A 22875-nucleotide genomic window follows, 5' to 3' on the forward strand; every position below is an offset into this window, starting at 1 on the left:
AAAATTTATATTGACCCTATTTTTTCTATTTTAGGATCTAGCATTTCAGTCAAAATCAAACAACCTATAGCAATATTTCAAAGAATCAGAGAAACAGCAAAAAGTCCCAAGGGACCTGATATAATATTTTTAAAATATTTCGAGTATAGGTATTTGAGTAATACCTCTACTTATAAGCATTTTTTGACACCTACATCAGAGAATATTTTGCTAAAATTGCATTGACTACTTTTATTTCTATAATTTGTTCTCCAAATATAGTTTAAAAGAGGAAAAGAACTAACACAAAGCAGAAGTCATTTTCATTACTGAAGTAAACGTCTGATTCGAATGGAGTATTTTGAAGCAATGCCCTTTCTATTAATAGCCAAGATTCACTGCATTTCTTTTCTAGAGGAATACATTAAAAAAAAAAAGAGCTACTACTACAATATTTTTGGAATTAAATAGCATAAAATAAATTAATAAATATAATAAAAATCCTTCTAGTTTTAACATTATCAGATGATTAGTACTTACAGAAACTAACTCAAAATTTATTAAGAAGCAAGATACAAATTTTGTTTGATAACTAACATAAAAGTATAGATAGCTAGCTAAAAATATTTCCCTAGATTTATATTTTATATTTAAGTGTATCACCTTGGATATTAAGCATGCCACTAGCTATCTCTTAATGAGTACCTGAGCTGTCATTTTTAATAACAGACAATTACTACCTATAAATTGATTTTTTCCTGAAAATAATTAGTGCAATATTTAAACTAATATAGATAAGAACAGAAACTTACTATTCCCTTTATAAGAATTACTATTATATCATAACATTGAAATACTATTCTAGAAAATCACCATTAGTATATATTTAAGACAAAAAAAAAATCAACATGTACCCAAAAGCTTAAAATGCAGCAGAACTTTACACAAAATCTAAACAATGCCTTTCAGTTGCTTCATTGCTAAGTAAGGTGATTTGGTCCATTGAGGCTATGTGAGAAAAACATACATATCTAAGATGAAATACAATAAATCAAACCAAATACTTAGGTCATTCTAATCTTAGTTACTTCTCAATTCAGAGTAAGACATGAGAGGTGAATAGGACAAAAACTCTAACTCATCTAAGTATATACATCATTAATATGCAATACAAGTATTCATATAATGTTCTATTACAATTCCATTGTTACTGTACTCTGGAAACACTATTTTCAAATGGAAAATTTAAAAAAATACCTCTTCCACAAAGCTGTCTTTCTTCTCCAACATTTCTCGTAACGTCTGAAGAATTTTAATGCACAGCTTTTCTTCTTTCTCCATTAGTTTCTTTGTATGATTAATCAACCTTAAAGCAAAACATTAAACCTTAAATAGGACAATGATTTCTCTTGAAGCTATATACAAACAGCATATCTACAGGGAAAATATATCATGCCATTATTTGAATATGAAATCAGATATATGTTTCCAAAGTTAAAAAAAATTACACTTCAGCTTATAAATTTTCTATTATGAGGCATTCTTTTTATCTTGCAAGTAGTATATTTCAGTGGTTCTCAGGTTTATACTGGGAGCATTCTTTTTGTGAAACACAATACTTAAAAACAAACTGAAGCAGTGATATCCTTAATCCCATATGACCTAAAATATTTTACTAGTGGAAAAATATGGATACTAATATCATATTACATTGTATTACATCATGTTATAATATTTTATATATACCATGCCTCATTATGGAAACCCTGGTGGCATAGTAGTTACGCACTAGGCTGCTAACCAAAAGGTGGGCAGTTTGAATCCACCAGGAGCTCCTTGGAAACACTGTGAGGCAGTTCTACTCTGTCCTACAGGATTACTATGAGTCAGAATTGACTCCATGGCAACGGGTTTGGTTTTTTGGTTTGGTACTACGTTACACACTATAATATATATTATATAATTGTAGTAGGGTCACTATGAGTCAAAATCAACTCAACAGCAATGGGTTTTTAGTAGTATACAACACTTTAACCTTAGTATAACAGAGTGCTTCCCAGTTTCCATTAATCATCATATGCTATTTTTCACTGCTAGGACTTGATAGAAGTCTAGGCAGTCTGCATGATTAAAAGCAAAAAGAAAGATAGAAAGAAGAGTGAGGGAGGGAACGAAGGAAGATCAAAACAGTCTATTTACTATTTTTACTACAACTTGAGCAAAAACTCTAATTATATACTGGTGAACTTTTACACTGGTGTTCTATTAGAAGAGTTTGAGGGCCACAGTTATATACTATCCCCAAGAACTCTAATTTAAGTAATATGTTCACAATCAGTATTTATAAGAGCAACATGAGTTCATGTTATTAAAAAAGCTGGCCTCCAAAATGATTCAGTGAAATACAAGTCTTTATAGATAAACAGAATAATGTAGAATAAAATGGCCTGGTTTCAGTGATATAAAACCAATACTGTGGAACATAACCCTGCGAAAAAGTGAGCTTTCACTAGTTAATGGTTAGTAAGTGCTCATCAGGGTCTCTTGGTGGTGTAAACTGTTAACATGTTTGGCAACTAACTGAAAGGTTGGAGGTTTGAGTCCATCCAGAGGTATCTCAGAAGAAAGAAGTGGTGATTTACTTCCAAAATATCAACCATCAAAAATCTTATGGACACAGTTCTACTCTGACACACATGGGTTGTCATGAATCAGAACTGACTCAATGGGAACTGGTTTTTAAGTGCTTATCATCAAGTGCCAGGCAAAATATAAAGGCTTTCCATGTATTGTTTCAATCCCCACAAGTCAATGAGACAGATTCTATTATCAGGCTAATTTTCCTAATGAGAAAATGGAGGTCCAGAGAGATAAATCAACTTGCCTCCTGTTAAATGGGAGGGCCTAGAAATAAGCCCAGGTTTGCCTGGCTTCACAGTCAAAATTCCTAAGCACCACTCTGGGGTGACATGATGCAGTTCACTGATCTCAGGAATATCAGTCGTGAAAAAAAGTACCTACACACTCTAAGTTGTACGCAGCCAACACTCACACGCTCTTTTATAACAGTGATAAATATATATATCACGTGATAAATGCTGTAACAGAGATATTGGCAAATGCTAAGACTAAAGAAAGAAAAAATTTCATTCTGTTGGGGAAGAATTCCCTAGGGCTGACCAGAGAAGATTTCAGGGAAAAGATAACACTTAGCTATGAATTATTCACACTGGGCAGGAAGGTGGGGAGAGAAGGCATCCCTGCCAAGGGAACAGTATGAACAAAGGGCAGACAGGAAACTGATCTGTGTGTCGAGAAGATGTACACCAACTGCCACATGGAACAAGAGACTGCAAGAGATGAGGTCTGACAAGTAGGGAATGGAATATTATATTGAAGGTCTGGAGTTTATTTTGTAGGAAACAGGCAACCCATGTTGTAAAGGACCTAAATGACTTATAGGAAAGATACCATAGATGGCCACAAAAGATGAAGTATAGGAATGAGAACAATGCAAGAGATGAAGAGGGCATGTGGTGGGGTAAGGATGCAAGAAGTAATATAGAAGTAAAACGGCCAAGACTTAGTAAATAATAGCATATGGGAAATGGAATAAGAGAAAGATCATAGACACCTGAAATTTACAGACTGGAGTAATAGATGGACGATGATACTTTTTAAATGATACTTACTTCATGCTGAAAGAGGAGTACCCAAACCCACTCCCATCGAGTCGATTCCATCTCATAGCAACCCTATAGGACAGAGTAGAACTGCCCCCATAGAGTTTCCAAGGAGCACCTGGTGGATTTGAACTGGCGACCTCTTGGTTAGCAGCTGTAGCACTTAACCACTATGCAACCAGGGTTTCCAAAAGAAGAGTACATCAGAAGGCAAAAATGATTTCATTTTAGACATGTTGAGTCTGGGCAGGGCATTACATATCCATGTGGTCTGGTCCAGAAGGCAGAACAGTCGTTCTAAAGTTTTCCTTGCAAGAAAAGTAAAGCCTGCCACTCTAAAACTTCTACTTGTGGACCTTTCTTTCACATGATAGTCTTTGAATACATTATAGTTTTGGCGGACATTTTAAATTTCTTTAAATTTTTTTTTTTCTCCCTCTCAGGCTATTTCCGTTGTAACCATTCTTTAGATAAAATACTTAATTCACCAACCGTACTGAAAACATAAAGCAAAAAGTTGAGTGATCATTTGCTAAGGTACCTCTAAAAGGTATGCATATATCACATAATGTTTGTTTGGGATAGATCAGTGGCTTTTAAATATTTTTCTATGATCAAAATAAATAAATTTCACAAAACAACCCAGGATCTAGATAAATGTATGAGTGTGTGCATAAAATAGACAGAAAAGCTACCCTTACTATATGAAATGCACTCTGATATTTCATATTCTTTTCTAATTCCTTTTTTTTAGTTAGCTGTCTCCCACTCCCTAAGCTGATTTCAAAATTCATAAGTGGGCCATATGCCACAGTTTGAATATCACTGAGATTCTCCTTCACAAGGGAGGAGTAGGTGCCGATTTGAATGCACTGTAACTAACCAATTTAAAGGTAACCCCATGTTAACTTATTCTCCTCTCTCTCATTCTTTGTGACTAGGTGGATATGTGAATCCAGGTCCTTTCCTAGGGTCTATCCCTCACATTGTCCAGCAGACACATCTGAGTCAACAGATTCCAAGAATTAGAATCATTTGGGGAAATAAGAAGCCTCACTTAGACCCTGTACTAAGCTATAGTCTCCAACTATGCTTTACCAGAGAGCTCTGTACAGCAATACCAAGCTCCATACATAGCTATTAATAAAGTTGGATGTGAACTGCGTTAGATGCCTTTAGAAATAAAACCTTTGGTTCCTCCCAGGGTTAGGAGGAGGGGTAGGTTAAGCATCAGAGCAGAAAATAGACATTCCTGAGCCTCTGGCTATAATATAATCACAACAGCACAAAAATCTTATTTCTAACCACTGAAGTAAAATGTGGCATCCTTTTCTTCCAACTGGGTGTGAGTTCGTATCACTGCTGCTTCTCTCCTTTAGTTTGCCTGATGCTACCACAGGCCTGCTCCCATCTTCAGTACAGGTCAGTACTTTGTTGATTCTCAGATTTACTTTATATCGCCTTTTCATAAACCTGTATCTTTAAGTTGTAGATGAATGCCACCCAATAGACATTTCTGTGATAAGAGAAATGTTCTAGATCTGTACTATCAAATTTGGCAGCCACATGTGGCTATTGAGCACTTGAAATTTGGCAAGAGCAGCTGGTAAAATTAATTTTTTATTTAACGTTAATTAATTTAAATTTTAATTTAAGTAGCCACATGTGGCCAGTAGCTATTGTACTGACTGCCTAGTTCTAGACCAGTAAGGTTCAGATAGTAAATCTTTTAGGCTTTGAAGGCCATACAGTGTCTGTATCGACCAGGCGACTCTGCCACTGCAGCGAGAAAGCAGCCATAGACAATACAGAAACGAATGAGCACGGCTGTGTTACAATAAAACTTTATTTACAAAAATGGACAATGAGACCAACTTAGCTTGCAGGCCAGTTTCAAACCCCTATTCCAGACTATCAACTCTCAGTCATATCTGTGGGATCATACTAATTTCCTGGAGTTAAAATTCTCCACTTTATAACCCATATCCTATATCCCTTTCATGCCTGGTGGTACATACAGTGAACATGAAATTTTTAGCCTCTAGCATTTATTAGAAAGATGTTGTACTACTGACAGTGCATGCTGCCACAAGCCAGAGACCTTTATGACTGTTTGAAACCAAAGAAATGGGCATGTGCCGCAAATTACTGTTTTTATAGGATATTGTATGAGGCATATATATATATGTTTATTTATACTAAATTACTAGGCAATACCTCTACTTAAAATTTTCTTTCTAATATCCTCCACAGTAATCAGTTTTGCAGACAATCTGGGCCTCTTCATTTTAAAGTTCTTATGATGAGACTAGTAATTGTCCAGACAAACACATTCTTCCCAGGCCCCCCTGGTTATAGTGGACACGGAGCCAAGAATCCATGATTCTGGCCCCTAATTTAGAAACTACATCTATTCTTGAACAAGATCTTGTAGTCAGTTCTTCTCATCCCAAGCCTTCTTTTCTCTCCCAAAGTCTCAGCTTTAACTGGTAAAAGAGGAAAATACTTGTATTCCCTCATCCCTCAGTTTCTGCCTTAGCACATCACAGTCAACCAAGAGGGCTTCTAAACCTCTTTCAACAATATCCTCAACCACACAGGAAGTTATGGTGGTGGAAAATGGTCAAGGAGGTTGGCAGTCCTACCTGACTCTCCATCCAGATATTCTCCCCAGGGAGACCATGCCCTTCTGCTTGGCCTTCTTGAGTCTACACATGATTACCCACAAATCTCTCAACAAGCTGCCTTCCACATATGAACATGTCTCTTCTCTCCGCAGCTAGTTACTGTTTTTCTCACAGCTGCTTATACTTACAGATCTTCCTTGATAATTTTTCACTTTCCACTAAAATGAAAACATTCTAGGGTAAAAATATTAGCTCTAATAGATCTGACAACTCCACAAAAAAAAAAAAGCTAAAAAATTAAGTAAATGAAAGAGTAGCATGGCAGAGCGCTAGGTCTGAGGCTTCATTGCGCTTTACCTGAAGCACACCTGAGCCTCAGCCTTCTCATCTCTAAAATGGAGCGGACCTCTCAATCTCATGGGGTGTTTGTTCAGATTAGATGAAATCATGGGAAATACATGGGACAGTAACACACATGGTAAGGCCTCAATACATGTTCTCTTTCCTTTCTCTCTTAGTGAAAATCAGTGACTTTAAACAGGAAGCTTTTAAAAGGTCACACCATATAGTTATAGAAAGGAATCAGAACCAAAATTTTATTTTCTGTGATATTCTGTGCCCAATGATAATGATATACTTTAAATTCAGCAGATTTTAGCAAACTATGATAACTTGACCTTCATGAAAATAAAATTTCAAATGCCTCAAATTAATTATTTTGATATTTACTTATTAAGGTGGATCTCAGACATTAACATACTCTGTGGACTGTCATCATGTGTAGACAGAATAAAAAGCCAGAACCAGAGAGGCCCTCTCAGTTTGGTAACACTGGCGAAACTCAGATTATATCCACTTACTTGGACATGAAAGCACCACATCTTATTCTTGCATCACTTCCCTCAGGGAACAGTAGTTCTGGACTGTACAATACATCGACCAACACTGAGAACTCGGCCTGCATCATCGGGCTGAACTGCTGCTCTAAAGAGGCCACTACATCCTGAGGAATAGAGCATAAGAGAACCCATGTGAAGGGTATGTCAGATTTCGCCTTTTGGAGATATGACAAACTTAAGAAAATTAACCAGGACATGAGAATTTCAGAGAATATGTGCCCTACCCTCCTAGGTTACAGAATGTCTGTGCTTTAAAAATAGTCTGGTTTTATGTGTAAACATTGATGGCTGGGTCTGTCTTTTTTCACCTGTGAATTAAGGAGGAGTGAGTAGCCCTTTGATTTCTAAAGACATACATCCAAAAAGATGAAAGGTCAGTAAAGTCACTGTTATAGGCCCTGCAGTGCTTAAGACTGTAAAGGACACACGACAGGTATTCATCAAATTGGAATAAATTGACGCATGCTTGGGGAACAGTTGAAAAAAAATTTTTTATGTGCATCACTGGCCACCCAGAACGATTTATTCCAATGTGGAATTCCCTGATATATTATTTAAAGCAGTATTATAGTATACAGAGATTTAATCACATTCAATAGTATTTCAAATTATACTTTTTGATAGACACAACTGGTCACTTGCCCAATAGCCTTTCTTTTTCCTTGCTAACAGAATCACAATTTTATTTCTGAATTAGGCAGCAAACTTCTCAGGAATGGTCAGCCCTCTCAGCTTTGGGTGGAGATTGATTAGTTTAAACCAATCATGGTTATTCTATTTCCCTACCAGCAATTAGTCTAGGCATGAATATGTGATACTGGCCAAAATCAAATCAGGTGAAGTATTCTGAGCATATGCGTGGCGGGGGAGCTAGGGAGGATATTTTTTCAAAACTACCTACTATTTTCAAGGCAGTTTAAGGATGTGAATCCAAAATTTGAGATGGCCCCCATGTGATCTTTGGAGACCATCCTTAAAATGAAAGTCAACAATTAAGAGCACTAGGACCCTGACCTCATCCAGCTGCTGAATTAATCAACTATGGAAGAACCCCAACTTTAGATTTCTTGCTATGTGAAAGGATATATTCTTTATTGTTTAAGCCACTTTTAGCTGAATATTGTGTTAATTATAGCTGAAAGCATCCTAACTGATGTATTTCTAAAATGAACTGTAGGTAATAATAATATACTGAACATTCTCTAATGATTAAAACACCCCCTTTTCATTTTTAAAATAACTATTTTAGGGAAAAAAAAAACTCAAATAAAGCAACAATTTATTTACCCATCAACTATGGCATATTCTTTTAGGTAGAAAACTGATTGCAACGAATTTCTTTCTTACAGCAGCATGGATGGGGATACCACCTCTCTAAATTTCTCACAGCTACATTTCAGGCATTGTTGTTGTTAGGTGCTGTTGAGTAGGTTCCGACTCATACTGACCCTATGTACAACAGAATGAAACCCTGCCCAGTTCTGCGCCATCCTGACAATCGTTATACTTGAGCCCATCGTTGCAACCACTTTGTCAATCCATCTTATCGAGGGTCTTCCTCTTTTTCACCGACCCTCTACTTTACCAAGAATGATGTCCTTCTCCAGGGAATGAACCCTCCTGATAACATGCCCAAAGCATGTGAGACCTAGTTTCACCATTCTTGCTTCTAAGGAGCATTCTGGTTGTACTTCTTCCAAGACAGATTTGTTCACTCTTTTGGCAGTTCATGGTATATACACTATCCTTCACCAATACCATAATTCAAAGGCATCAATTCTTCTTTTGTCTTCCTCATTCATTGTCCAGCTCTGCATGCATATGAGGTGACTGAAAACACCATGGCTTTGGTTAGGCGCACCTTAGTATTCAAGGCGACATCTTTGTTTTTCAACACTTCAAAACGGTCTCTTGCAGCAGATTTGCCCAATGCAATGTATTGTGTGATTTCTTGACTGCTGCTTTCATGGGTGTTGATTGTAAATCCAAGTAAAATGAAATCCTTGAAAACTTCAATCTTTTCTCCATTTGTCATGCTGTGGCTTATTGGTCCAATCGTGAGGATTTCTTTATGTTGAGGTATAATCCATACTGAAGGATGTGGTCTTTGATCTTCACCAGTAAGTGCTTCAAGTCCTCTTCACTTTCAGCAAGGAAAGTTATGTCATCTACATAATGAAGGTTGTTAATGTATCTCCCTCCAATCTTGATGCTCCATTCTTCTTCCTAGAGTCCAGCTCTCAGATTATCTGCTCAGCATACAGACTGAATAGATATGGTGAAAGAATACAACGCTGACACACACCTTCTGACTTTAAATCACACAGTATCCCTTTGCTCTGTTTGAACGACTGCCTCTTGATCTGTGTACAGGTTCCTCATGAGCACAATTAAGTGTTCTGGAATTCCTATTCTTCTCAATGTTACCCATAATTTGTTATGATCCACACAGTTGAATGACTTTGCATAGTCAATAAAACATAGGTAAACAACTTTCTGGCATTCTCTGCTTTCAGGCGGGATCCATCTGACATCAGCAATGATATACCTGGTTCCACAACCTCTTCTGAATCTGGCTTGAATTTCCAGCAGTTCCCTGTCAATGTACAGCTGCAGCTGCTTTTGAAGGATCTCCTGCAAAATTTTACTTGAGTGTGATATTACTGATATTGTTCAATAATTTCCACATTCAGTTGGATCACCTCTCTTAGGAATACACATAAATATGGATCTCTCCCAGTAGGTTGGCCAGGTAGCTGTCCTCCAAATTTCTTGGCATAGTTAAGTGAGCACCTCCAGTGCTGCATCCATTTGTTAAAACATCTCAATTGGTATTCCATCAATTCCTGGAGCCTTGTTTTTCACAAATGCCTTCAGTGCAGCTTGGACCTCTTCCTTCAGTACCTTCAGTTCCTGATCATACACTATATGGTTGAACATCAACCTGTTCTTTTGGTACAGTGACTCTGTATTCCTGCCATTTTCTTTTGATGCTTCCTACATCATTTAATATTTTCGCTGTAGAATCCTTCAGTGTTGCAACTCAAGGCTTGAATTTTTTCTTCAGTTCTATCAGCTTGAGAAATGCCAAGTGTATTCTTCCCTTTTGGTTTTCTAACTCCAGGTCTTTGCACATGTCATTACAATATATTTCAGGCATTAACTCATGTTTAATGCTTTCTTTCCTTTAGCAAAAGCGATCATTTGTACTTTAACTGCTCTTAATAAGTTTTCTGAGAAATTTCTGATGACAATTAAAAGAGGTGGCCCATTGCTGTCGAGCCATTTCTGACTTATAGCAACCTTATAGGACAGAGTAGTACTACCTCACAGGATATCCCAGGAGCGGCTGATGGATTCAAACTGCTGACCCTTTGGTAAGCTTTTAACCACTGTGCCACCAGCGCTCCTAAAAGAGACTAGCAGGAAAGAAATTGCATAAAGGAGAAAACTAGATATAACATAAAGGTCGGAAGACCATATGATTATCAAATATGATTATATTTAACAATATGCCACTAAAAACATATCAAGAGTCTCTGGAATGATGCAAACAGTTAATGCAATTTGTTGCTAACCAAATGGTTGGTGGTTCAAGTCCACCCAGAACTACCTCAGAAGAAAGGCCTGGAAATCTACTTCCAAAAAATTAGCTATTAAAAGCCCTTGTGGATCACAGTTCTTGTCTGACACACATACGATCATCATGATTCAAAACTGACTCAACAACAACTGGTGGTGGCAAAAATGTACTATTTTTCTGATGACCTCTCTTCTTCATTTCATTTACTCAGCAAATTGTTCTCAGGCTCTAATGATGTAAATCCTGCTTTTAACCCTTATTTTAATCATGGGGCAACTGCAAAATCTCTCTAAGTCTGTTTTCCAACATAGAAACTTCAAATAACAATATAACAAATCACACAAGCTTGCTGTGGGGATTAAATTTAAGTTCATAGAACTGCCTCTGACACATGTTGGCTGCTTATTAATAAATGTGAGTAATCATTATTACTGAACACTTGAAATGATCACCCTGTTGCCAACTTCAGTGGTTACTTTCCTGTCCTTGTCTTGTTCAACTACTGCTAAGCAGTTTACACATGTGTTCCTCATCTTAAAACGCTTTGTGCTCTCACCTTCTGTAACACCACCTTTTCTTTATTTTCCACCTATGTCCTGACCACTCTTTCACCAACTCCCGGTAGCTCCTGGTCCTTTTCTTGTCTCAATTTACACTTCTGATGGCTGTCATCCATTTCCATGGCATTAATTTCATATGTATATGCTGGAAACTCCCAAATTTATATCTCCAGCCTGGACATCTTTCCAGGCTCATATATCCAACTGCCTAGTTGCCACACCCACTTGGATATCTAAATAGGCATCTTGAACTTAAAATTTCCCAAAGAGAACCTTTGATTCAAACTCTCCCTCAATCATTTCTCCCACATTCTTTCCTATCTTAGCAAATGATACCATCATATCAGACCCAAAGTCATCCTTGAGTCCTCCTTCCATCACCCACAACTCATAAAACCAATCCACCAAGTCTTGGCCTTACATCCAAATATACCCAAAATTCATCCACTTTTCTCCATTACTAGTGTTTCCCCCCTTAACCCAAGACACTATCATCTTTTGCCTGAATTAATGCACTAACTACCTAATAACTACCACTGTCTCTATGCCTGGACCTCTGCTTAAAATCTCCAAAGATTTACTATCACACTTAGAATAAAATCCAAATGCCTTACCATGTCTCTACATGACATGCTTACTTATAATACTCTCCTCCTTTGCTCACTAAATTCCAGCCCCAATTGGCTTCTCCTGGCTCCTCAAAACCACCAACTTAGTTCCTGCCTAACGGCTTTTGCGTTTACTATTTCCTCTCCCTAGAACTCTCTGTCCCCAGATCTTGGACTAGATGGTTCCTTTTCATTATTCAGGTCTCAATTCAAGTAATACCTCAGCCTGAAGGACTCCCTAACTATAGGATCAATTCCCAGTAATTCTACACGTTACCCTGCTTTATTTTATTCACAGCAATTTTAATTATCTAACATTATCTTATTTATCTAATGATGTTAGCACGTAAGTTCCATGAAAGCACCGACTCTGTCTGTCTTGCTCAGGGCTCTATCTCCAGAAACACAGTGCTAACATAGAGTATGCCCCAAAAATATATTTGTTTAATGGAAGTGCCTATCATTGTCCTGAAACAAGTATAGGGCACACTTGTTCTGTGCTGGTTGACACTACCACCCACCTACCCTTGCTGAAATGTCCTAATCCCTGACTCTCATAAACCCGACTTCCCTCCTTTCTAATCCTACTTTTTTCTCTCCTTATTTGGCCATTCTACCCATTGCTGGCCTCTCATGCCTGTTCTTTTGCTCCCATTGCTATACTCTTTCTCTGAGCAATACCATCTATCCTCATTCTAAATACTATCCCCAGATATAGATTTAAGTTTCAATATATTCAGTAGCCTATAAGATATCTGGATGTCAATCTGTTAACCTAATTCAGCATACTTTCAATGACCATAGCCAATCTTCCCATACCGTGTCCTCCCAATTCCTCTTACAATAGTCTTAATAACATCATTTCATCTCCAATCATCACAGCCATTTTAAACCCCCCTCATACCTTCTCTCTATTTCTATCCAAGAGCTACCATGCCTGTTGACCCTGAATTTATTGTCAGCAACACCTGTTTCTTCATTTCATTCATACAACTGCCTCACTGGTTGTGATTTTTAGTAACTCCTAACTAATCTGCCCTTCTCTAGTCTCTCCCTGGTAATCTTACCCTGCAAACTAAAAACTGTTTACTCAATCATAATAACATTTCCCCCAAAAACTGTTAATAGTTCATGTCCTTCAAGTTTCCCATACTATCTGAATCAAACTTGTCTTTTTAATAATGTATCATAAAACTCTGCTATTAAAATTCTGAACTTTAGCCAATTAATCTGCATTTGACCCCTAATAATTTAGTATTTTCCCAGTTCATACCTTGACCGGTCTCCAGGACAAAAATTTCCTCACACATACTCAACTTTCTCCATGGAATAGTCTACTAAATTTCACAGATGAAAAGATATTTCCCTTCCCTGAATAGCACTCAATGTACCAGAACATCCAGTTCAAAAGCATGGGCGGGATACTACCCAAGTAATTTGGGAATAATCGTGCTTGGCCCATTCTGGCTAAAGGAGAGGGAGAGCATAAGAGAGTACTGAGAGATAAGTTGAAGCAAGGACATAAATACTTACTATGTGAATTTTTGTGGAAAATAATATTATTGTATTATTGATATTATAATTATTATTTTGATATTACGGCACACTACCATACCATCAGAGCCCTGGTAGCACAGTGGTTAAGAGCTCAAAAGGTCGGCAATTCAAATCCACCATTCGCTCCTTGGAAACCCCATGGGGCAGTTCTATTCTGCCCTGTAGGGTCACTATAAGTTGGAATCAACTCAATGGCAATGAGTTTGGTTTTGGGGTTTTGGAACCATACCATCAAAACACATTAAATAATATAAAATAACTATAAATAAATAAATAAATAAGAACTTACATCTGGAAGCCTATGCATTTAAATTCGGGTAGAGGTGGTAGGGAGTTGTAAAGCCTGAATGCCAACTAGAATTTTATATATTTTTAACCATTTTTTGTTTGTGTGATTGCATATTTAAAAAATTATAATTTAGAAAATATTAATGCTATTTCATGCTGTCATTATACCTGTAACTTTTCAATTATATTTCTATAATCCCAAGCAGGCCCTCCAAGAGCTTCCTTAAAGCGTGGTCCAGAGCGAGCAGACAATCTCCAACCCATGGCTGCTCTTTGTACCATGTTTGAATGGCTCTTCATGAAGAGGGTATTGACTTGGCTGTCCAAATCTACTGGAATGGCAATTCCACGGTTCTTTGCTGAAAAAAGAAAGATTTAAAATAGTTTCTTCTTACTTTGACTTCTTATACATTACCAAAGCAGCTGTAAAAACAAAGAACAATTTAAAAAGGAAAAACATCAAATCTTTAAACTCTGTCATTGAATTGTTTATGTAACTTCAAAAACTTTAAGCCTGAATGTATTACAATTCTCAATACCAATTAGTAAAATGAGTTCATTAAACATTCCAGAATTTACTTGATTTCTTGATGATTAATGCTTGAAATATACTTCATACAGCATCAATATAGAAACACATTGTATAATAACCATGAACATTCATACCTTCCCAGTTGCCAAAGAAAATAAGAAAGCATACAGAAAAGTCATGATAAAATCCCACCTCTCCATTCATTAATTAAATGAGCGTGTGTGCATATGTGTGCATGTGTGTTTGTGCATGTGCACATGCATGAAATTGTATGCAGTAAAAATCTGAGAGTAGAAATTAAAAACTCGAAGGTTTTTCTAAAGAAAAAAAAACCTTAGACAATGGCACAAAGAACGCATCCTTTTTCTTGGATCTACTGAAAAGTATATCTTAACAGACTAAAAAATGAGAATGCCTGCCATAAGCAAAATAGAAACATTGAGGCATTTTTGCCAGACAGAATGAAGATGGAATTTGTCCATCACAGAAAGAACAGAAGAAACTGCCCAAAGACATCTGAGTTAGAACAGGTCATCCAATACGAAGAGTGGCAGTGGGGCTGGGGGAATCTTCTGGGCAATTCACTAAGGAATAGCATCTGGATAGCTGGGAAGTGAAGGCCCTTCTCCATCTGACTAGCATAAACAGAGTAGTTGGCAGCAGCAGTATTTCCCCAGAGGATAAAGTTAGAGAAACATTCTCTCAATAAAGTAGAATACCTGCCTGGAGAGAATGCCAAATGAAGGTGTTAGGACCTGGCATAGAAATGGAGCAACTCTTGAATTCATTCCAAAATTCCTCATCAAATAACGGGTGGCATGGTAGGAAAAAGGAAAGGCCGCTCCAGCAAGGGGAGAAAATATGTTAAAGGCTCCAACCTCCAAGCAAAGCCCTCCTTATTTTAACATTTGCTGGTATTCCCAGCCTGCCTCTGCTTCTCACATTCACACACACACACACACACACACACACACACACACACACACCCCTCAAAGGAAAGCCTGCATGTCATTTCTTTACCCCCTTACTAGGAACTCAGTGTTTGCCCTGCTATTTATGGAATTCTAGTGAAGAAATAGACCCTCAAAAATGCAGAAGAAACCCATGCTAGCCACCCATCCCGGTCTTTGCACAGATCTTCGTAATTATGAACACACCACCAAGGACCATGGGGAAAACCAGAGCATTAAGAGTAACTAACCACAGCAAAAACAGAGAAGATTCAGGGAAGACTAAAAATGTATAAATGATTCTAATTATTGTCCTCAGAGATACTAGAGTAGATATCACATCCAAAAAAACAAGAAAATCAGAAAAAGAATTCTTGAAAACTAAAATATGACTGCAAAAATAAACATTTTAAAAATTGGCTAAGCAAGAAAAAACACGAACAGAGACCAAACTGGCAATCTGGAAAACAAAGTCAAGAAATCTTCTAGAACATAAAGCATAAAAGATCAAAATAGAAAATAAAGCACAGAGATTATCTAACAGATCGAAGTTCCAAAAGGAAACAGCAGAGGCAATGAAGGGAAAGAAATCGTTAAGAAAAAAAAAAATTTTTTTTCTTTGGCCCACTTTGTGTTAAACAGGATTAAATAAGCATATTTTGCCATATTCTGGTAAAAATGTAAATATCAACCACAAAGAGAAAATCACAAGAACTACCATAAGGGAAAGATCTCTTTTCAGAAATCAGAATGATACCTGGCTTTTCATCATCAACACTGGATGCTAGAAGACAGTAGAATATCTTTAATGTTCTGAGGCACAAAATATGTTAAAATTAGAAGCATGTACCCACCTAAACTAAAAGTAAAGTGCAATTCCAAAATAAAGACATTCCAGAACACGTAAAGACTCCGAAACACTTCCCTGAACCCTCTATGAAAAAAAATACTCAAAAAAATGAGAAAGGAATTCAAGAAAAGGATGCCATGAATACAAGAAACCATGGCAACTGACTATGAACATGAAGAAGAGAAAAAGCTAGTAACAAAGGAAAGATGACCCATTAGAGATTCATAGTTGGAATGTTCTCATTAAGTTGGAAAAGTTTCAATATCATAGGGCTGCATTTTGTTCTATAATTATTTTACAGAGAAAAACATTTATATATCATAGTATGTTCTGCTCATTGATTTTTCAAGTTGTTATCAACCTAGAAAAGGTTTAATTATGTTTCAGAATAGAACACAAATATCGCAAACCATAACAATGTAAAGCAATAATTAGAATGTAGAGTGGGAGAGAAGAGGTTGAAATGAAGGGAATATATTAATTTCCTTATTTTTCATAGTGTGGATAATATAGACATTAGTTAAAACTGTTAAGTTAAGAAATAGAGGCATAAGAGTTATCACTTAAAGCTATTATATTCACCAGAAAAATTTCTTTACGAGACTGAAGGGATAAAAAGAAACGGGGGTGGAGGGGGCAGTAGACAGGTATCTAACTCACTTCACATAATGAGAGGAGAAGACAACAGTAGACAGTACTATTTCTGCTGATGAAAATTCTTTGAAGCTGAAAGATGTGTAAAAATGTCTTTAAAAAGGATAATTTTAGCAACCAACACAAAAACAGGTACCAATTTAAACAAGAGCTTGAGTAGGTTTTAAAATAATAATAATAGCTCTAAGGTAACCCTAAACAATCAATTGTACCACTACTCAGATTTCCCTAGTGAGTTAGTGAATGTTTTCCTAATATTGATTATAATTTCCCTTTTCAAAGCACACACAATACTGCTTACACAGTATTTTCTAAGCAACAAAAATTCTAATCTTTAGTGTTGCTCAAAATGTATTATAAAGTTTCTGCCAATCTTTAAACAAATGGGGGGGGGAAGGCTGGGATTTTTTGTTGTTGTTTGTAGTTTTTTTATAGGAATCAGGTACATTAATGGAACTGAACACCTAATAAGTGCTCCTGTTACGAATATGACTTACACAAAAAACTGCTCAATGAATACTTTTCTAACGACACCAGCGGAAATTTCATTAAATGGCAGCAGCACCTCTGTTATTCTTAGCACTGCCCAGTCCTAAGCCATCCTCATAATCCTTGTTATGCTTGAGCTCACTGTTGCAGCCATTATGTCAATCCATCTTGTTGAGGGTCTTGCTCTTTTTTGCTGACTCTCTACTTAACCAAGTATGATGTCCTTCTCCAGGGACTGATCCCTTCTCATAGGATGTCCAAAGTATGTGAGATGTAGTCTGCCATTCTTGCTTCTAAGGAGCATTCTGGTTGTACTTCTTCGAAGACAAACTTGTTCATTCTTTTGGCAGTTCATGGTATATTCAATTTTTTTTTGCCAACACCACAATTCAAAGGCATCAATTCTTCTTCAGTCTTCTTTATTCATCATCCAGCTTTCACATGCACATAAGGCATTTGAAAACACCATGGCTTGGGTTAGGTGCACCTGAGTCTTCAAGGCAACATCTTTGCTTTTTTTAAAGAGGCCTTTTGCAGCAGATTTGTCCAATGCAACGCACCATTTGATTTCTTGACTGCTGCTTCCATGGGTGTTGCTTGTGCATCCAAGTAAAATGAAATCCTTGACAGCTTCAATCTTTTCTCCATTTTTCATGATGTGGCTTACTGGTCCAGTTGTGAGGATTTTTGTTTTCTTTATGTTGAGGTGTAATTCATACCGAAGGCTGTAGTCTTTGATCTTCATCAGTAAGTGCTTTCAAGTCCTCTTCACCTTCAGCAAGCAAGGTTATGTAATCTGCATAATGCAGGTTGTTAATGAGTCTTCCTCCAATCCTGATGCCCTGTTCTTTATATAGTCCAGCTTCACCATGCATCTGCCAGTTTGTGGTACTGTGGGCTTGCCTGTTGCTGTGATGCTGGACGTTATGCTACTGGTATTCAAAAACCAGCAGGGTTACCCATGGCAGGCAGGTTTCAACTGAGCTTCCAGACTAAGATAGACTAGGAAGAAGGACCCAGCAGTCTACTTCTGAAAAGAATTAGCCAGTGAAAACCTTATGAATAATATGGAGGACATTATGTTGAATGAAATAAGTCAATCATAAAAGGACAAATACTGTATGATCCCACTTTTATAAAAAGTTAAATAAGTTTGCTCACAGAAAGTAATATTCTTAGATGGTTACCAGGAATGGAATGGAAGGAGAGGAAGAATCACCTACCAGATAGTAGACACACATTAATTCTGGTGAAGGGAAAGGCAATACATAATATAGAAGTCAGCACAATGTGACCAAGGCAAATGAAGACACTGAGAGGTACACAAGAATAAAGGACAACAACAGCAACAACTATGGTAACAAATATGCTCACTCATCTATGCCAAGAAATTTGGAAGACAGCTCCCTGGCCAACCAACTAGAAGAGATCCATATTTATGCCTATCCCAAAGAAAGCTGATCCAACGAAATGAGGAAATTATGGAGTAATATCATTAATATCACATGCAAGTAAGATTTTGCTGAAGATCATTCAAAAGCAGCTGCAGCAGTACATGGACAGGGAACTGCCAGAAATTCAAGCCAGATTCAGAAGAGAACATGGAACCAGGGATATCAGTGCTGATGTCAGATGAATTCTGGCTAAAAGCAGAGAATACTAGATCGATGTTTACCTGTGTTTTATTGACTATGCAAAGGCATTCGACTGTGTGGATCATAACAAATTATGGATAGCATTGTGAAGAATGGGAATTCCAGAACACTTAATTGTGCTCATGAGGAAACTATACATAGATCAAGGAGCAGTCGTTTGAAAAGAACAAGGGGATACCGCATGGTTTAAAGTCAGGAAAGGTATGCGTCAGAGTTGAATACTTCCATCATACCTATTCAATTTGTATGCTGCGCAAATAATCTGAGAAGCTGGAAGAAGAACGCAGCATCAGGATAGGAGAAAGACTCATTAACAACCTGCGTTATGCAAGTGACACAACCTTACTTGCTGCAACTGAAGAGGACTTGAAGCACTTACTGATGAAGATCAAAGACCACACCTCAACATAAAGAAAACAAAAATCCTAAAAAGTTTCCTGAACACAACCAAACACTTCGAGGGACAGAATAGCTGGGGCTGGGGTCTGGGGACCATGGTTTCTGGGGACATCTAGATCAACTGGCCTAACAAAGTTTATTAAGGAAATGTTCTGCATCCCACTTTGGTGAGTGGCATCTGGGGTCTTAAAAGTTTGTGAGTGGCCATCTAAGATGCACAGATTGGTCCCAACCCACTTGGAGTGAGGGAGAATGAAGAACACTAAAGACACAAGGAAAACATTAGCCCAAGAGATAAGAGGGCCACATAAACCAGGGACTCCATCAGCCTGAGACCAGAAGAACTAGATGGCGCCCAGCTACCACCAATGACCACCCTGACAGGGAACACAACAGAGAGTCCCTGATTAAGTGGGAGAAAAGTATAAAACAGAACTCAAACTTACATAAAAAAGACCAGACTTAATGGTCTGACTGAGATTGGAGGAACCCCGGAGGCCATGGCCCCCAGATGTTACATTAACCCAGAACTAAAACCACTCCCAAAGACCATTCTTCAGGCAAAGATTAGCCTGGACTACAAAACATAAAATAAAACTTATGAAGAGTGTGCTTCTTAGTTCAAGCAGATACACAAGCCCAGATGGGTAGCTCTTCTTTGGAGGCAGAATGAGAAGGCAGGAAGGGACAGGAGCTGGTTGGATGGACACAGAAAACCTGGGATTGGAAAGGGGGAGTGTGCTGTCACATTGTAGGGATTGCAGCTAGTGTCACATGACAATATATATATAAAAATTTTGTATGAGAGATTAACTTGAGCTGTAAAATTTCACCTGAAGTACAATAAAAAAAGAAAACAAAAATCCTCACAACTGGACCAATGAACAATATCATGATAAACAGAGAAAAAATTGAAGTTGTCAAGGATGTCATTTTACTTGGATTCACAATCAACACCCATGGAAGCAGCAGTCAAGAAATGAAACAATGCATTGCATTGGGCAAATCTGCTACAAAAGGTCTTTTTAAAGTGTACTTGTCACTGCGATATATGCTTAGATAGATAAACTGACGGATGGGGGAAAAGGCAACTGAAAGTTTAAGCATTAATTGGCAAACTTGGTTGGTTGTCAAGCCCTATCATACTGACCCATAAGAATAAGAACAGTTGGTGCCAAAGGAAGGTGGTGATGGGGTTAGCAGGGAGTGGTACTTTTCTGTGTCATGTTAAACTATACGGAATAAACCTCTACTGAAGCATTCGTATTTTAAACATTAAAGATATTAAATGCATTTTTCCTGTTTAGAACCCAAACTATACTAGATAGATCCTCAGTTAATCCCCAAAAAGAAAAAAGAATACAAATTTTATAGGTTACTCAAGAACAAGTATTGGCACACCTGACTAGTAATCTGGAAAAAATTAAGTTGACTCCATACCTTATACCTTATGTCATGGATTGAATTATGTGCCCCCAAAATGTGCGTATCAACTTGGGTAGGCCATGATTCCCAGTATTGTGTGGTTATCCTCCATTTTGTGATTGTAATTTTCTGTTAAGAGGATTAGAGTGGGATTGTAACACCACCCTTACTCAGGTCACTTCCCTGATCCAAAGTAAAGGGAGTTTCCCTGGGGTGTGGCCTGCACCACCTTTTATCTCTCAAGAGATAAAGGGAAAGGGAAACAAGCAGAGAAATGGGAACCTCACACCACCAAGAAAGCAGTGCCAGGAGCAGAGTGCCTCCTTTTGGACCTGAGGTTCCTGTGCTGAGATGCTCCTAGACCAAGGGAAGACTGGTGACCAGGACCTTCCTCCAGAGCCAACAGAGAAAGAAAGCTTTTCCCAGCTGGTGCCCTAAATTCGGGCTTCTGGCCTATTGGACTGTGAGAGAATAAACTTCTTTTTGTTAAAGCCATCCACTTGTGATATTTCTGCTATAGCAGCACTAGATGATTAAGATACCTTACAACTAAATATATTTTAGATACCTTAAAAATTTAAATGAAAAAAACAAACCCAATGCCATCAAGTTGATTTCAACTGATAGCAACCCTAAAGAACAGAATAGAACTGCCCCTTAGGGTTTCCAAGGAGCAGCTAGTGGATTCAAACGGCTGATCTTTTGGTTTGCAGCTGAGCTCTTAACCACTGTGCCAAAAAATTTAAACAGCAACACCAGTATACAAACAAACAGACTAATCAAAACCATAAAAATTCCAAATGGGAAAGTTAAGAAAACAATCTCAAACTCATCAAGGCTACTCTGAAGATAAAAATAAAACCTAAAAAGCCATAAAAGAAAATCAAAATTTTCTGCATTCCAAAATATAAAATAAATAGTCAAATGACAAATTGAGGGAAAAAACATCATGACTTATAGGTAACAAGTTCATTTCCTTAATATATAAAGGCTTATACAAATAATTTAAAAAATAACAGAAAAAATAAGCAAGCCATAGGAAGACACAGTTCACAGAAACGGAAATACCAATGAGAATCATATGGAAAGTATTCTTTGTCACTCATAAAAACGGAAACACATATTAAATTTCTACTTATAAGATTTGAAAAACCTGAGAGTTTGATAACACTGCATTATGGAGGAGAAAGATACACTCTTACATTGCTGGTGGGGTGTGGTACGGTTTAGCCATGATTCTCAGTGGTTTGGCAGATATGTAATCATCCTCCATTTTGTGATCTGATGTGAGCAGTCAATTAGTTGAAAGGGGAGTGTCCTTAGGGTGTGGCCTGCATCCAATGTATATAAATGTTCTGGCAAAGCTCTCTTTAGATCCTGCATCTGATTCATCATCCTCTGACTTCTGGCTCTTGGGATGTGAGCCAGCAGCCTTCCATCTGACCTGCAGCTTTTGGAATTCGCCAGCTCTTGTAGCCCCAGGAGTTACATCCTGCCATCTCACCTACCAATTTTGGGTTCATCAGGCTCTCCAACCAAATCAGTAAGGAAAAGCCTCCAGCCTGACTCATGGACTTGGGACTTGCCAGCTTCCACAGCTGTGTGAGCCACTTCCTTAAAATAAATCTCTCTATATTTTATATAACAACCGAAACTCAAACCAAACCCAGTGCCATTGAGTCAATTCCAACTCATAGCAACCCTATAGGACAGAGTAGAACTGCCCCATAGAGCTTCCAAGGAGCGCCTGTTGGATTCAAACTGCTGACCCTTTGGTTACCAGCTGTAGTACTTAATCACTAGGCCACTAGGGTTTCCTTATATAACAACAACCCGAAAAACAAACCCATTGCTGTCAAGTAAATTCTGACTCATAGCGACCCCAGAGGACAGAGTAGAACTGCCCCATAGGGTTTCCGAACTGTAAATCTTTACAGAAGCAGACTGCCACATCTTTCTCCTGCAGAGCAGCTGTTGGGTTTGAACTGTCAACCTTTCGGTTAGTTGACCACTTAACCATTTGTGCTACCAGGGCCCCTTCTATATATATATATATATATATATATATATAGTATAAAATATATATACCCCTCACTGGCTTTGCTCCTCTAGAGAACCTAGCCTAAGATACTTGGTA

The 22875-nt window shown here is 37.7% G+C and overlaps 1 protein-coding gene across 1 annotated transcript in view; it reads right to left on the reverse strand.

The window, feature by feature from the left end:
- ITPR2 (inositol 1,4,5-trisphosphate receptor type 2) overlaps nt 1-22875 on the reverse strand; it is a 523041-nt gene that overhangs the window by 217802 nt on the left and 282364 nt on the right. The window contains exons 35-37 of the mRNA XM_049882682.1: nt 13953-14143; nt 7150-7292; nt 1237-1345 (exon numbers count right to left, since the gene is read on the reverse strand). Coding sequence (XP_049738639.1) covers nt 1237-1345; nt 7150-7292; nt 13953-14143 — 443 coding nt within the window. The remainder of the gene's footprint in view (nt 1-1236; nt 1346-7149; nt 7293-13952; nt 14144-22875) is intronic.

The sequence above is a fragment of the Elephas maximus genome, chromosome 4 (assembly GCF_024166365.1).
Source record: "Elephas maximus indicus isolate mEleMax1 chromosome 4, mEleMax1 primary haplotype, whole genome shotgun sequence".
Classification (NCBI taxonomy): Eukaryota; Metazoa; Chordata; class Mammalia; order Proboscidea; family Elephantidae; genus Elephas; species Elephas maximus.